This window comes from Mobula birostris, chromosome 19, assembly GCF_030028105.1.
Source record: "Mobula birostris isolate sMobBir1 chromosome 19, sMobBir1.hap1, whole genome shotgun sequence".
Taxonomy (NCBI): Eukaryota; Metazoa; Chordata; class Chondrichthyes; order Myliobatiformes; family Myliobatidae; genus Mobula; species Mobula birostris.
Window position 1 is genome coordinate 11,447,614 of NC_092388.1, and position 14,894 is coordinate 11,462,507.

The 14,894-nt window shown below is 40.6% G+C and overlaps 1 protein-coding gene across 3 annotated transcripts in view; it reads left to right on the forward strand.

The window, feature by feature from the left end:
* skap2 (src kinase associated phosphoprotein 2) overlaps positions 1–14,894 on the forward strand; it is a 267,070-nt gene that overhangs the window by 210,942 nt on the left and 41,234 nt on the right. For all 3 annotated transcript variants that reach the window (XM_072283219.1, XM_072283221.1, XM_072283222.1), the window contains exon 11: positions 3,106–3,215. In XM_072283219.1, the coding sequence (XP_072139320.1) occupies positions 3,106–3,215 (110 nt within the window). The remainder of the gene's footprint in view (positions 1–3,105; positions 3,216–14,894) is intronic.

The following is a 14,894-nucleotide window of genomic DNA, read 5'->3' on the forward strand; positions in this document are numbered from 1 at the left end:
TTGGATAGGTACATGGGAGGGGTATGGAGAGCTATAGTCTGGTGCGTATCATGGAACCCGGCAGATTAATGGTCTGGTATGGACTAGATGGGCAATAGTGTTCTATAACTGTGTGATTCTAGTTGTTAGACAGTGAGCATAGAGTTGGTGAGACAAAGGGCTTGTTTCTGTGCTGTATGATTTTATGATCCTGCAATTGTTACATAAATTCTCCGAAATATTTGAACAGCTAATTATCACGCCACTGTCTGTAAGAAATTTGCATGTTCTCCCCATAACCACATGGGTTTACTTCGGGTGCTCCGCTTTCCTCCCACAGTTCAAAGACATACCAATTAGTGGTTTAATTGGTCATTGTAAATTATCCCATGATTAGGCTAGGATTAAATTGAGGAATTGTTGGTCAGAGTGGCTTGAAGGGCTGGAAGGGCCTATATCTCAATAAATAAGTAAATAAAAATCACAGCCATGGAAATACATTGAAATAAATTGTTCATTTAATGCCACAATGTTGATCATAGTGCCACCATCTCCCCGAAGCTCGTACACCAACTTGGTTGGCTAGCTGACTCTGCTAGCAGCCATGTGACTTGGTGGTGAGACGGTTGCCTTTCATATACGATACACACCTACAGTTGGTACGATTTGGAGTTCAACCAAACAGGAACTTCGGGATGTTCCGATTAAAGGACACACCATTCCTCGATTTGAGCGAATGGTGTGCATATACTTCCCATACAGTTATCGGTAGCCCAGAACTGACAGATCGTACACCAGCGTAAATTTACACTTACCAATTTTCAATTTTATCAAACAGTTAACAGAGAAAGATAAGAGGGCCCATTACAGTTAAACCAGTCTAAGTACACATATACATGAAGTACACATGAACTTTGGAGCTCATTTCTGTAGTAGCTGGGATTAGCTTTAGTCGCCAACCACAGGTAGAACTCCACCTAGTGAAGCACTGCTTGCAGTAGGGTTTCTCCGTCAGGTGCGATCCCCCAGGTGTCTTCCCTGGTGCTCTTCTCTCTGCACCTTCCACCAAAAGACCCCAAACCAGACTACTGTCCTTCAGAAACCTCTTCCTGCCTAGCTCTTGAGAATGTTCCATGCCATCCCACACCTGACTGGCTGACACAGCGTTCCTAACATTGCTCCTTATCTTTAGCCAAAGGCAAAACAATCTTACCAGCAGGGCATACTGCTTTTACAGAAAGCAGCTAAAATAAAATAACTCACACCATAGCAGTAGAAATCTTAACCAGGGCATTAGAAAGGCATTGGTCTGGGTGCAGGTCGATGGGAATACTAGTTTGACATGGACTAGATGGTCCGGGTGCAGGTTGATAGGAATGCTAGTTTGACATGGACTAGATGGTCCGGGTGCAGGTCGATGAGAATACTAGTTTGACATGGACTAGATGGTCCGGGTGCAGGTCGATAGGAATGTTAGTTTGACATGGACTAGATGATCCGGGTGCAGGTCGATGAGAATACTAGTTTGACATGGACTAGATGGTCCGGGTGCAGGTCGATGGGAATGCTAGTTTGACATGGACTAGATGGTCCGGGTGCAGGTCGATGGGAATGCTAGTTTGACATGGACTAGATGGCCTGGGTGCAGGTCGATGGGAATACTAGTTTGACATGGACTAGATGATCCGGGTGCAGGTCGATGGGAATGCTAGTTTGACATGGACTAGATGGTCTGGGTGCAGGTCGATGGGAATACTAGTTTGACATGGACTAGATGATCCGGGTGCAGGTTGATGGGAATGCTAGTTTGACATGGACTAGATGGTCCAGGTGCAGGTCGATGGGAATACTAGTTTGACATGGGCTAGATAGTCCGGGTGCAGGTTGATGGGAATACTAGTTTGACATGGACTAGATGGTCCGGGTGCAGGTCGATGGGAATACTAGTTTGACATGGGCTAGATAGTCCGGGTGCAGGTTGATGGGAATACTAGTTTGACATGGACTAGATGGTCCGGGTGCAGTCGATGGGAATGCTAGTTTGACATGGACTAGATGGTCCAGGTGCAGGTCGATGGGAACGCTAGTTTGACATGGACTAGATGGTCCGGGCACAGGTCGATGGGAACGCTAGTTTGGCATGGACTAGATGGTCCGGGTGCAGGTCAATAGGAATACTAGTTTGACATGGACTAGATGGTCCGGGTGCAGTCGATGGGAATGCTAGTTTGACATGGACTAGATGGTCCAGGTGCAGGTCGATGGGAACGCTAGTTTGACATGGACTAGATGGTCCGGGTACAGGTCGATGGGAACGCTAGTTTGGCATGGACTAGATGGTCCGGGTGCAGGTCAATAGGAATACTAGTTTGACATGGACTAGATGGTCCGGGTGCAGGTTGATGGGAATGCCAGTTTGGCATGGACTAGATGGGCATAAGGGCCTGTTTTGTGCTGCAGTGCTCTATAATTCCGTGCCTACAAATCGTGCTGCAGATTTGTCACTGCCTGATCAGAGATCACAATATATATTTTTTTTATAAGACATGTAATGCCAGTGTTGCTGTTACAACACAAGAACATAAAAACATAAAAATTAGGAGCAGGAGTCAGTCATCTAGCCCATTGAGCCTGCTCCACCATTCAAGAAGATCACGGCTGATCTGACCATGGATTCATCTCCACCTACCTGCCTTTTCCCCATACCCCTTAATTCTCCTCCTGTGCAAAAATCTATCCAACCTTGTCTTAAATATATTTACTGAGGTAGCCTCCTCTGCTTTATTGGGCGGACAATTTCTGGGCCGATGATAAAGTCATCAAAACCACTTGCAAGTAAAGACAGCACTAGCAGCCACCTGCAATCATGATTTCTTACCTATTTATTTCAGAAAAAAATCCTCCACAGCAGAAGCCCTTGTACAGAGCTGACTAACTTTTTAATGCAGTTTAGTTGTGACAAGAAATTGATTTCTTCCATTTATCTAGCAGATTTGAGATTCCAAGTCAACCAATCTGAAAACGTCAAGTCAAGAAGTATCAATATGTTTATTTTAATCCCTCACCAGGGGATTAGATTTGAATTAGTTCTGGAGTAATGATATTTTGTTTTCTTTTTAAATTCAGATAAGGCAACTGACTATGCCAATTATTACCAAGGATTGTGGGATTGCTCAGGGGATCAGGCTGATGAACTATCTTTTAAACGTGGTGATGTTATTTACATCATTAACAAGGTAAGAAGATACTACAAGATTAGAATCAGTAATTGCTTTTTAAAATGAAATTTAAATTTAAAACTGTAAAGTAGTAATATACAAACATTCTGGTGTGTTTTTTAAACATTCAAATGTGTTTTATTCTTCAATGTGAGCGATACATCTTACAACATGTTGTATTTCTTGAAACCCATTCTTTTTAGTACAGTACTCAAAAGGTCAGTTGATGTCTAATTATTGTGATAATGTTCATAGTAATAGAATTTGAATCCTTGATATAGCATGAGAATCTGCTTTGCTTCTGTTTAAACAGAGAAATTATTAGATAGATAGATATGCATTATTTCTTAAAATTTCCAAGGCACTTCACTATTATGTAGTTTTTAAAGTTGACATTATTTATTGTAAATGCATTGCTTTGCCATGAAGTAGTTTTGCGGTAATCAGTAAGGTGAGTGAGGTTTACTTACTACATCCTAAAATAATTAACAACGATCTCTAAAACTCAACATTAAGAGAATCTCTTTAAGATGTTATAAATAGAGTTTGTTTAAATATTATGCATATTTAGATTTTCCAGTGTGGGCACGTGGCCAAGTGGTTAAGGCATTGGACTAGTGACCTGAAGGTCGTGAGTTCAAGCCCCAGCTGAGGGAACGTGTTGTGTCCTTGAGCAAGGTACTTAATCACACACTGCTCTGCGACAACACTGGTGCCAAGCTGTATGGGTCCTAATGCCCTTCCCTTGGACAACATTGGTGTCGTGGAGAGGGGAGACTTGCAGCATGGGCAGCTGCTGGTCTTCCATAGAACCTTGCCCAGGCCTGCACCCTGGAGAGTGAAGACTTTCCAGGTGCAGATCCATGGTCTCGCAAGATTAATGGATGCCTTTACTTAGATCTCCTGCAACCCTCCAACCAGTTCACCAACTTCCTGAAATGAAAATATGCAATTGCTGATATTTCCTGGAGTAATCATTGTCAGTGCTTCGGAAAAAATCTCGCCCACTAATCCAGACAAGCAGTTTGATATATATTTGGTGTATTTGAGGTGCAGCACAAGTTCAGTTTATAGTGTTTGTCCTGGTTTAATTCATAAATTTAATCTGTAATGATTTTATGTTGATGTTTTGGGATTGTGATGAAAAGGACATTGTTCTAGTCAGCAAAATTTGAGATCATTGATGGGGATTATTCATGGTAAGATCTGATCAGCTAGTAGTAGTAGACAGACTGGTCACTAAAGAGCTTGGGAAATTGCTGCACAACCCCTCTTTCCTGTTCTTGCAAAACCTACACCCCTCTACCATATTCTTAGACTTGCTCTTGCCCGAAATTCTTAGATAAACCATGCAGATGTTGAGGAACTCATGCCAAATGACAGGAAATGGTCTTAGACATCAAACTACTTTGAGTGACTACAGTTACTCACTTAGTCTGCTTCTAAAACATGTACCAAACCAGCAAACCTCTTCTACCAAAAAGGAGAAAGACCACTGGTGAATGGGGACACTAATGTCTGTTGGTTCTCCTCCAAATCCCACATTGTCCTAATTTGGAAGTATATCATCAGTCCTTTATTGTCACTAAGTCCTGGAACTTTATCCCCAACAGTATAGTTGTTCAGAGCCAACAACCTGTCTCTGAATGTGAACAAAACAAAAGAGATGGTTGTTGACTTCAGGAGGACACAGAACGACAACTCTCCACTGAACATCAACAACTCCTCCGTAGAGATCATTACGAGCACCAAATTTCTTGGTGTTCACCTGGCGAAGAATCTCACCTGGTCCCTCAACACCAGCTCCATAGCAAAGAAAGCCCAGCAGCGTCTCTACTTTCTGCAAAGGCTGAGAAAAGTCTATCTCCCACCCCCCCATCCTCACCACATTCTACAGAGGTTGTATTGAAAGCATCCTGAGCAGCTGCATCACTGCCTGGTTCGGAAATTGCACCATCTCGGATCGCAAGAGCCTGCAGCAGATAGTGAGGTCAGCTGAGAAGATCATCAGGGTTTCTCTTCCCACCATTAGAGACATTTACACCACACGCTGCATCCGTGAAGCAAGCAGCATTATGAAGGACCCCATGCACCCCTCATACAAACTCTTCTCCCTCCTGCCATCTGGCAAAAGGCACCGAAGCATTCGGGCTCTCACAACCAGACTATGTAACAGTTTCTTCCTCCAAGCCATCAGACTCCTCAATACCCAGAGCCTGGACTGACACTAACCTACTGCCCCCTACTGTGCCTATTGTCTTGTTTATTATTTATTGTAATGCCTGCACTGTTTTGTGCACTTTATGCAGTCCTGGGTAGGTCTGTAGTCTAGTGTAGTTTTGTGTTGTTTTTTACGTAGTTCAGTGTAGTTTTTGTATTGTTCATTTAGCACCATGGTCCTGAAAAATGTCTCGTTTTTACTGTGTACTGTAACAGCAGTTATGGTCGAAATGACAATAAAAAGTGACTTGTCTTGACTTGATAGTGGATGTACTTCTATTAGAAGAATGAACAGTGATACTACAATGGTGTAATAATGTACTTCTGGGATAACATCTTAAGGAGTGCATTGTTTTGTAGTGACCACTGATTGTCAACCTTAAATTTTGGAAATTTATGGTGCCAGCATAGAGTTCATTTTGAGGAACTTATGCAAGAATTTGCCGGAGTGTTGCATCTTATCAATGATCTACTGCCCTCTCCAGTAAAACTTAGTTAGTAGAAGAATTTAGCAGCAGCATTTGCTTAGGATGTCATGACTGATGAAAATAAATTTTACTAAGAATGTGCAGTTGAGTTAGATGACAGTTGCTTTTGAACAATGTGGATAATTTTTCATAGACATAGAACAGTACAGCACAAAGCAGGCTCTTCTGCCCAGGATATTGTGCCGACCTTTTAACCTACTCCAAGATCAACCTATCCCGTCTCTCCCACCTAGCCCTCCGTTTTTCTTTCATTCATGTGCTTATTCAAGAGTTTCTTAAATGTCCCTAATGCATCTGCCTCGACCACCACCCCGGCAATATATTCCATGCACCTAGTAATCTCTGTATAATAAAAAATAACTACCTCTGACATCCCCCCTATATTTTTCTCCAGTCACCTTAAAATTATGCCCCCTTATGTTAGCTATTTTCACCCTGGAAGTCTACTCAATCTATGCCTCTTATCACCTTGCACACCTCTATCAAGTTACGTCTCATCCTCCTTCAGTCCAAAGAGAAAAGCTGTAACCTAGCTTCATAAGATATGCTCTCTAATCCAGCAGCATCCAGGTAAATTTTCTCTGCACCTTCTCTAAAGCTTCTACATTCTTCGTTATAGATGTTTGGGAGACAACCTTCAGTGACAATTAACATCTTACCCAGTTTGTTATATATTTGTAAAGCATTCCAGTACCATGAGCCATTAATCTTTCATTATGAGGCAGACTGGTAGATGAATCATGAATTTAAATCTGAGGTTTCATTTACCTATGTGCTCTATTTATTTGTATTCTATGAAAGCAGATCAGTATTCACCCCCAAACAAAGGCTGTGAATCGCTGTTTGTCTGGCTCGTAATTTAAGCTACCTGGTGCACATCAGCCAGCTGTGTTATTAATATGTTCTAAGGAGCATGAAGCACTGGCTCAGTTTCAATGATTTTTATTTGTATTTTTTGAATAATTGACAGTCTAAAGCAGAACAATGTTTGAAAAAAAAAGAAACTCAGAGTCAGATTTAACTATCAGATTTGATGTGGATGTTGCAGTAAATCTAAGGGTTTAATTAATTTTGTTATTTTGCCTGAAGAAACTCCACAGATCAGGCAGCATCTATGGAAAGAAATAAACAGTTTACATTTTGGGCCCAGACCCTTTCTGATGAAGGGTCTTGGCCAGAAAAGTTGTCTCTTTATTCCTTTCCATAGACGCTGCCTGACCAGCTGAATTCCTGCACAATTTTATGTGCTTTACTCTGGATTTCAGCAACTGCCAAATCTCTTGTGCTTACCTTTTTCCTGAATGCTGTTATTCCCAAATGCATTAAACATTCTAAGACTTTTTTTTTAATTAATCAAATCTTCCTTTTCATTTCTATCCCTGAATTTAGAATTTTTGTTTTTTGGATGTCTTTCTGGATGCTAGACTTTTCCGAAGCTGTATGTAAGGCAACAACCAGGGGAGTGGCACTAAGTTCTTAGAGCTGAGAGATCCCCAGTCCCCAGGATCTTCTGGACTTTGTCCGTGGGTCCGTAGATGAGGAGCCATTTAGATAATGCAATGGTTTTAAATTTCCAACTTCCAGCATACTGGAAAATAGAAAATGTAACTTGTTTATTTACAAACGTAAAAGCGAATGGAGGCAGAAAGCAGGAACCCAGAGGGCAGTTACCATATCATCTGTTTTGGGAGGCAGATGTTAGAAGCTATTATTATACTTGTTAGAACAGGACACTTAATAAAGTTCAAAGCAATCAGGAAAAATATCAACGTAGTTTTGTGAAAAATAAATAAAGTTTGACCAACTTATTGAAGATCTTTATTGAGTAACAATTGTTGTGGATAAAAGGGAACTAATGGAAGAATTTAGATTTCCAGAGGGAATTTGGGATGACATTTCAAAGGCTATTGCAGAAATTGAAAGCTTATAGTGGAGGATGTAATATATTGACTTGGGTAGAAAATTGAGTGGCTAACATGGTCTTTTTCTGATTGGCAAAATGTCATGAGTGGTGGGCTAGAGGAATCTTTACTATGATTTCAACATTTCCCAACGTGACAGCATCAAAGAAAGGGTTGTTAAATTGGCTTGTGACACAGATACGTAGGAAAGCATGTTGTAAAGACAACATGAGGAGGCTAAAAAGGGATATAGATAGGTTATGCAGTGGGCAAAGATCTGGCAAGTGGAGTATGTGAGAAAATAGGAACTTGTATATTCAAACGGGAAAAACAATGGCGTGAAATTGTAGCTAATTCACAAAATGCTAGAATACAGGAAGCAATTAGGAAATTTCAGGGAATTGTATTGCTTTTTGTTAGGAGAATTGATTACAGGAGTAGGGATGTTATTCTTCAGTTGTATGAGCCATTGGTGAGACCAATATGTATTGTTCTCCTTATTTAAAGAGAAATGCAAATATATTGGAAGCAGATCAGGGAAGGTTTACACAGTTGATAACAGGTGGGTCAGGCTGTATCATGAGGAAAGATTAGGCAGTCTAGACTTATCCACTAGAGTTTAGAAGAGTAAAAGGTGACTTATTTGAAACAAATAAGGGGCCTAGACAGGTTAGAGGTGGAGAGGATTTTATCTTCTTATGGGAGAGTCTACAACTAGGGGTTAAAAACATGAGGTTGCCTGTTTAAGGCAGAGTTGAGGTGATGTTTTCTCACTGAGGGTGGTGATTGTGTGGAATATTCTTCTGCAAGGGCAGTGAAAGCAAGTAACATTTTTTTGTGCGTGACTGTATTTTACTGCTGCCTTACATGTGCTGTATGTGTCCTGTGCTGTGTGTGACTGCTGGTGCCGTGTTCCACACCTTGGCCCCAGAGTAATGTTGTTTCGTTTGACTGTATTCATGGGTATTCATGTATGGTTGAACGACAATTAAACTTGAATTTAATCATGGAAGCAGAGTCTTTGGATATTTTTGGACAATGTTAAATAGATTTGTGAAATTTCTTGTTTTGTAGCAAATAGTACATTGCAAAGGCATAAAATTACTTTCAATTACAAAATAAGTATTACAAGTTTAACCAATTTCCCCTGGGATCAATAAAGTATGACTATGACAAAATATTTGTTTAATGAAATAGTTTTCACAGGCTGACAGACTATCTAATACCTGATGATAGAGGGAGAGAAGCAGTTTCTGAATCATTGAACGTGTGTCCTCATACCTCCTCCTTGATGGTGGTAATGAGCAGAGGGCATATCCCTGATGGCGAGGGTCCTTAGTGATGGATATCACCTTCTTGAGGCACCGTCTCCTAAAGGTGTCCTCGATGGTGGGGGGGGGGGGAGCTGTGCTGGTAATGGAGCGCGCATAGTGTACAACCCTCTGCAGCCTCTTGCCACCCTGTGCATTGGAGCATCCGTATTATGCCGGGGTGCAACCAGTCGGAAGGCTCTGCAAAAAATATGAAACCTTACTTCACAGTGTAAATGGAGAACTGAGGTTATAATGAGATCAATTATAATCTTAATAGGTAAAGTAGGCTCATATGAACAAGTAATCTACTCGTGTATTTTCTTGGATACATATGATTTAAGTCAGAGTTGATTAGGAAGCATGGTACAGAGGAAAAATAATTGCATAATTCTGTTGACACTGAGTTACATTTCACTCTCAAACTCAAGCATATGCTGTAGACACAGGGTTTGGTGGTGCTGTGGAGGAGAGCTATTTTGTCCAATCAATTACTTTAGGTGAGGCATTAAACAGAAGCCAAGTCTGCTTGTTCAGATGAATGTGAATCACACCATGAAAAACAAGATGTTCTCCTCATGCCATGGCCTGCATACACTTTTCATCCAGTTCTACCCAAAGGAAAGTATTCCTTTCAGGACAATATGTAGGTTTTCCCTGTGGACAAGTTTGCCACTCGATTTGCCTACATACCATCAGTGATTACATTTCAAATGTAATTCACTGATTTTAAGAATGTAATAGGTGATAAATAAATGCAGCTTATTTATCTTAAAATGGGGCAGTATGATTTTTCTTTTTATTGGTATAAAGTACCAATATACTCTGATTAGTTATCCTTTTTTGCTTACAGAGTACATGTCCATTATGTTGGGCTAATCTCTTAACCGACTCCAAGATCAATCTAACGCTCCCCTCCGGGATAGCCCTCCATTCTTCTTTCATCCATGTTCTTATCTAAGAGTCTTTTAAATGTCCCCAATGCATTAGCCTCTATCACCACCCCTGGCAGATGATCTAGGCTCTTAACACTCCCTATGTCTAAAAAAAACTACCTCTGATGACTCTTAAACTTTCCTACACTCACCTTCGAAGGATGTCCTCTGGTATTAGCCGTCACTACTCTGGGCAAAAGCTATCAGCTATCCACTCTAGCTATGCCTGTGATAATCTTATACACCTTGTTCAAATCACCTCTCATCCTCCTTCGCTCTGAAGAAAAAAGCCACAGCTTGCTCAACCTTTCCTCATAAGACATGTTCTCTAATTGAGGTAGCATCCTGGTAGATCTCCTCTGCACGCTCTCCGAAGCTTCAACATACTTCCTATAATGAGGTGACCAGAACGTAACATAATATTCCATGTGTGATCTGACCAGAGTTTTATAGAGTTGCGACATTGCCTCATTATGTGTTAGGTTTCCTATTATATAAATGATTACTGTTTACAGTAGGCTGAAGGTAAAAGAGTTCATTTTCAGTCAGATTCATAAATGATGCGTGCACACACCAAATGCAAATTCCATGTGTCTGCCTCATCAGTGTCAGTGTGAAATCTTTGTTTTTCTGGACAATAGTTACATTTCAACTGCATAAGAAGAAATGCAAATAAAAAGGTGACCCAGCCGTAGCTAATAAAAGTAATTAAGTATAGTAATTTGATCCAAAGAGTCACAGAGTCATACAGCATGGAAACAGCCACCACATATCCGCCAACCAGTGGGTACCTGTCCATATTATTCTCATCTTCCAGCACTTGACACACAGTCTTCAGTGCCTGGTAGGTTCAAGTGAATCAGAATCAAGTTTAATATCACTGACAAATGTTGTGAAATTAGTTTTGCGGCAGCAGTACAATGCAATAAATAAAAATACTGTAAACTACAATAAGATATATATATATATAGATATAGAATAAAAGTTAAATTATATATGTAGTGAGAGCAAAACCTGTGAGATAGTATTCATGGGTTGGTTCATCATCCATTCAGAAATCTGATGGCAAATTGGGAGAAGCTGTTCCTAAAACATTGAGTATCATCAGGCTCCTGTACTCCCTCTCTGCTGTAGTAATGAGAAGAGGGCAGGTCCTGGGTGGTAGGTGTCCTTAATGATGCCCACCTTTTCGAGGCATCACCTTTTGAAGGTGTCCTCGAAGGTGGGGAATCTAGTGGCCATGACAGGGCTGGCAGAGTTTACCATACAATTGAAATAGCTGTTCTTGAACCCAGTGGTGTGGGACTTTAGGTTTCTGTACTGTCTGATAGTAGTTGCAAAAACCTGGCATGGCCCTCATGGTGGGGACCTTTGATCGATGTGCACTATTGAAGAAGAGAATTGGCTCGAAGTGCTAAATAACCTAGTAGTTTTCTGGATTTCCATGTATATGCACTAAAACCAGCTTCACAATTTATTGCAAAATCTGGAATTATCTTGTTTGAAGTAGCTTGCTTTAATCCAAATTGACTTTAACTATTTACCTAATGTATTTTTCCAGTGACGTTATTTCAAAGTTTCTTGCTTTCTGATTGTTTTATTCATTATGAACATTCTTTTAATGACTTTCTCACGTTTTCGTTTAATATGTTAAAATAATTTGTGCTCGTTTTAAAATTCTGACTGCAATCCAATTAACAGTATTTAAATAGTTGGCCTGGAATTTAGGATACTGAATTTCAATTAAAATTAAGGACTAAACACAAATTATAAAAATATGCAGATTGCTTTTTTTTTCCCATAAGGCCAATGAAGTGAAATAGACATTCTAATGTTTTTTTGAACTATTCTTTAGTTATTTACAAAATCATAGAATGATATGGCACTGGTGATTCCTGTGCCCCACCATCTGGTAGAGCTGTGTACTAAAGTCCACTGCTCTGCTTTTTCCCTTCAAATCAGACAACACGCTGCAGCAGCAGTCAGTGTTTCACAGCTCCAGGAATTCTGACCTTTGCTGCTGAATCTGCAAAACTTTCACAATCCCTTTGTAGCTGTTGGGATTTCCTGTGAGTCCTCTGCCCCTTTCATAGCCTAGGGATATCCTGTGGGATAACTTTTCACTGTGTACTCAGTGGCCAGTATATTAGGTATACCTATCCATCATCATCATCATGTGCCATGTCATATCACATAGGCGATCATGGTCTCATGACACCTCTTCACCTGCTCTTTAATGTGAATATCTAATCAGCCAATTATGTGGTTGCATCTCCAAGCATGCAGACATGGTCAAAAGATTCAGTTGTTGTTCAGATCAAACATCAGAATGGGGAAGAAATGTGATTTAAATTACTTTGGCTTTGGAATAATTGTTGGTGCCAGATGGGGTGGCTTGAGTATCTCAGAAATTGCTGATCTCCTGCACTTTCAGGTATAGCAGTCTCTAGAGCTTACAGGGAATGGTGCGAAAAAACAAAATACATCCAGTGAGTGCAAGTTCTGTGGGTGAAAATGCCTTGGTAATGAGAGAGATCAGAGGAGAATAGTCAGACTGGTCCAAGCTGACAGGAAGGCGATGGTAACTTGAGATAAACTAGATCTCATAATTTTCCACTGAAGTTGGGTGGGACTACAACTAGATGTCAAGGGTTAAGGGTGAAAGGTGAAAAGTTTAGGAGGAACACGAGGGGAAACTTCTTCACTCAGGTGGTTATTAGTGTGTGGAATGAGCTGCCAGCGCAAGAAGAAGATCTCTGAATGCACAGCATATTGAATCTTGACGGGCTATAGCAGCAGAGGGCCATGAACATGCACTCACTGGCCACTTTATTAGATACAGGAGGTACTTAATAATGTGGCCACTGAGTGTAGATCTTCACACAGATAAATTCAAAAATAAATTAAAGGTGACCCTGTGGGCATGAGAGAGAAGGGGGAGGCATTGGAACTAATGGGATAGCTCCCTAGGAACCAGCACAGACCCAGCGGTCGTGTCCTGGGTCATTATAATTGTAAGGTATTCACCAGTTTTCCTTTCAACAAATACTGTTAAATTTTCTTCCATCCTCATTGTGTGAAATTGATTCCCAGACATTTTGGCATCTGTTTATACAGTGCTGTGCATAAGTCTTGGGCACACATGTATAGCTAGGGTGCTAATCTTTTGCACAGTATTGTATATTGGTTAAAATAGGAAGGTGGTTGGGAAAGACTTCTTAGCTTTGTATTAGCTCAGTGGTGTTTGGTATTGGAAAGTCATAATATACAGTACTGTGGAAAAAGTATTAGGCAGCATAGCTATATATATATAAAATGCCGTGTATATATATAATGTGCCTAAGACTTTTGCACACTGTAGATCTTGCACTGAAGATGATATTTTTGTCCTAAATTCTAAAGACTTAGGGCAGCGCGATAGCCTAGCAGTTAACATAACGCTATTACAATGTCAGCGGAAACTGAACCCAGGTTCAATTCCTTCACTGTCTGTAAGGAGCTTTCATGTTCTCCCTGTGACTGCAAGGGTTCCTTCAGATGCTCCGGTTTCCCCTCACATCCCAAAGGGATACGGGATAGTAGGCTAGTTGGCCACATGGGTGTAACTGGGCAGTGCGGTTTCATCGGGTCAGAGGGGCTTGTTACTGTGCTGAACCTCTAAATAAAATAAAACTTAAAATATTGGAACGGAATGTTACCTGCAATTGCCTTTGAAAGAGCATTCTAATTGGTTGTATCACTCTCGGGTAAGGAGGGGCCCGTTGAATAGGATTGGGAAAATGATGCAAATCCACCCAGCTCCATCATAGATGCTAACCTCATCACCATGGAAAGAACCTTCAAAACATGATCAGCTTCCATCATTCAGGACATGCCTTCTTCTCATTGCTACCATCGGGGAGCCTGAGGGGGACACATGGGAATGAATAAACAGTCGGTGTTTAGAGCCAAGACCTTTCATCAGGACTGGAGAGGAAAGGGGAAGACAGCAGAATAAAAAGGTGGGGGGCGGGGAAAGAGGACAATTAGAAGGTGATTGGTGATGCCGGATTGGTAGGAAAGATAAAGGGCTGAAGAGGAAGGAATCACTCTCAGGGTAGGTATATGTTTCTGAAATAACTGTTGTAAATTTTAGATCTGGTTTTGATAATGTAACACATATTTGGATTTTTTTTATGAGAAGCAAGTTGTTAACAGTTAATTTTGGGACCCACATAGTTTATCCTCTGGCATTCCTTCCTGCTTTTTCAGTTCAGGTTCCATGCCTTCCTAATTCAAAACAGTTATCAACATTTGTGTGTGAATATTAGTCTCATACTTTATTTAATTAGTTCCATCTTTATTTAATTTCCAAAAATTTACAAGCACATATGAAGCTAATATGCCCGTGCTCCATTTATGTGTGTATTTGGAGCATATGTATTTAATAATTGAAACAAGTTGTGGATGGGGGAAGGTGCCTTGGTGGTGTAGCGGTTAGCACAACGCTATTACAGCTTGGGGCATCGGAGTTCGGAGTTCAATTCCAGCGCATGACCACATGCGTTTCTGCAGGTGCTCCGACACAGTCCAAACGCATACTGGTTAGCAGGTGAATTAGTCATTGTAAATTGTCCTGTGATTAGGCTCGGGTTAAGTAAGTGTGTTGCTGGTGGGTCAGAAGGGCCTATTCCGTGATGAATATTCAATTGGAAATTTACCTCACCCAGAATTTCCTTACATCATTTTACAATTGTCACAATCTTACAGCATCAAAGTTTATCAAAAAATGTAAATACTGCTTTGAAGCAAACAATATCATGTATACAATTTTAGCAACATTGATTTACTTATTTAAATCTCA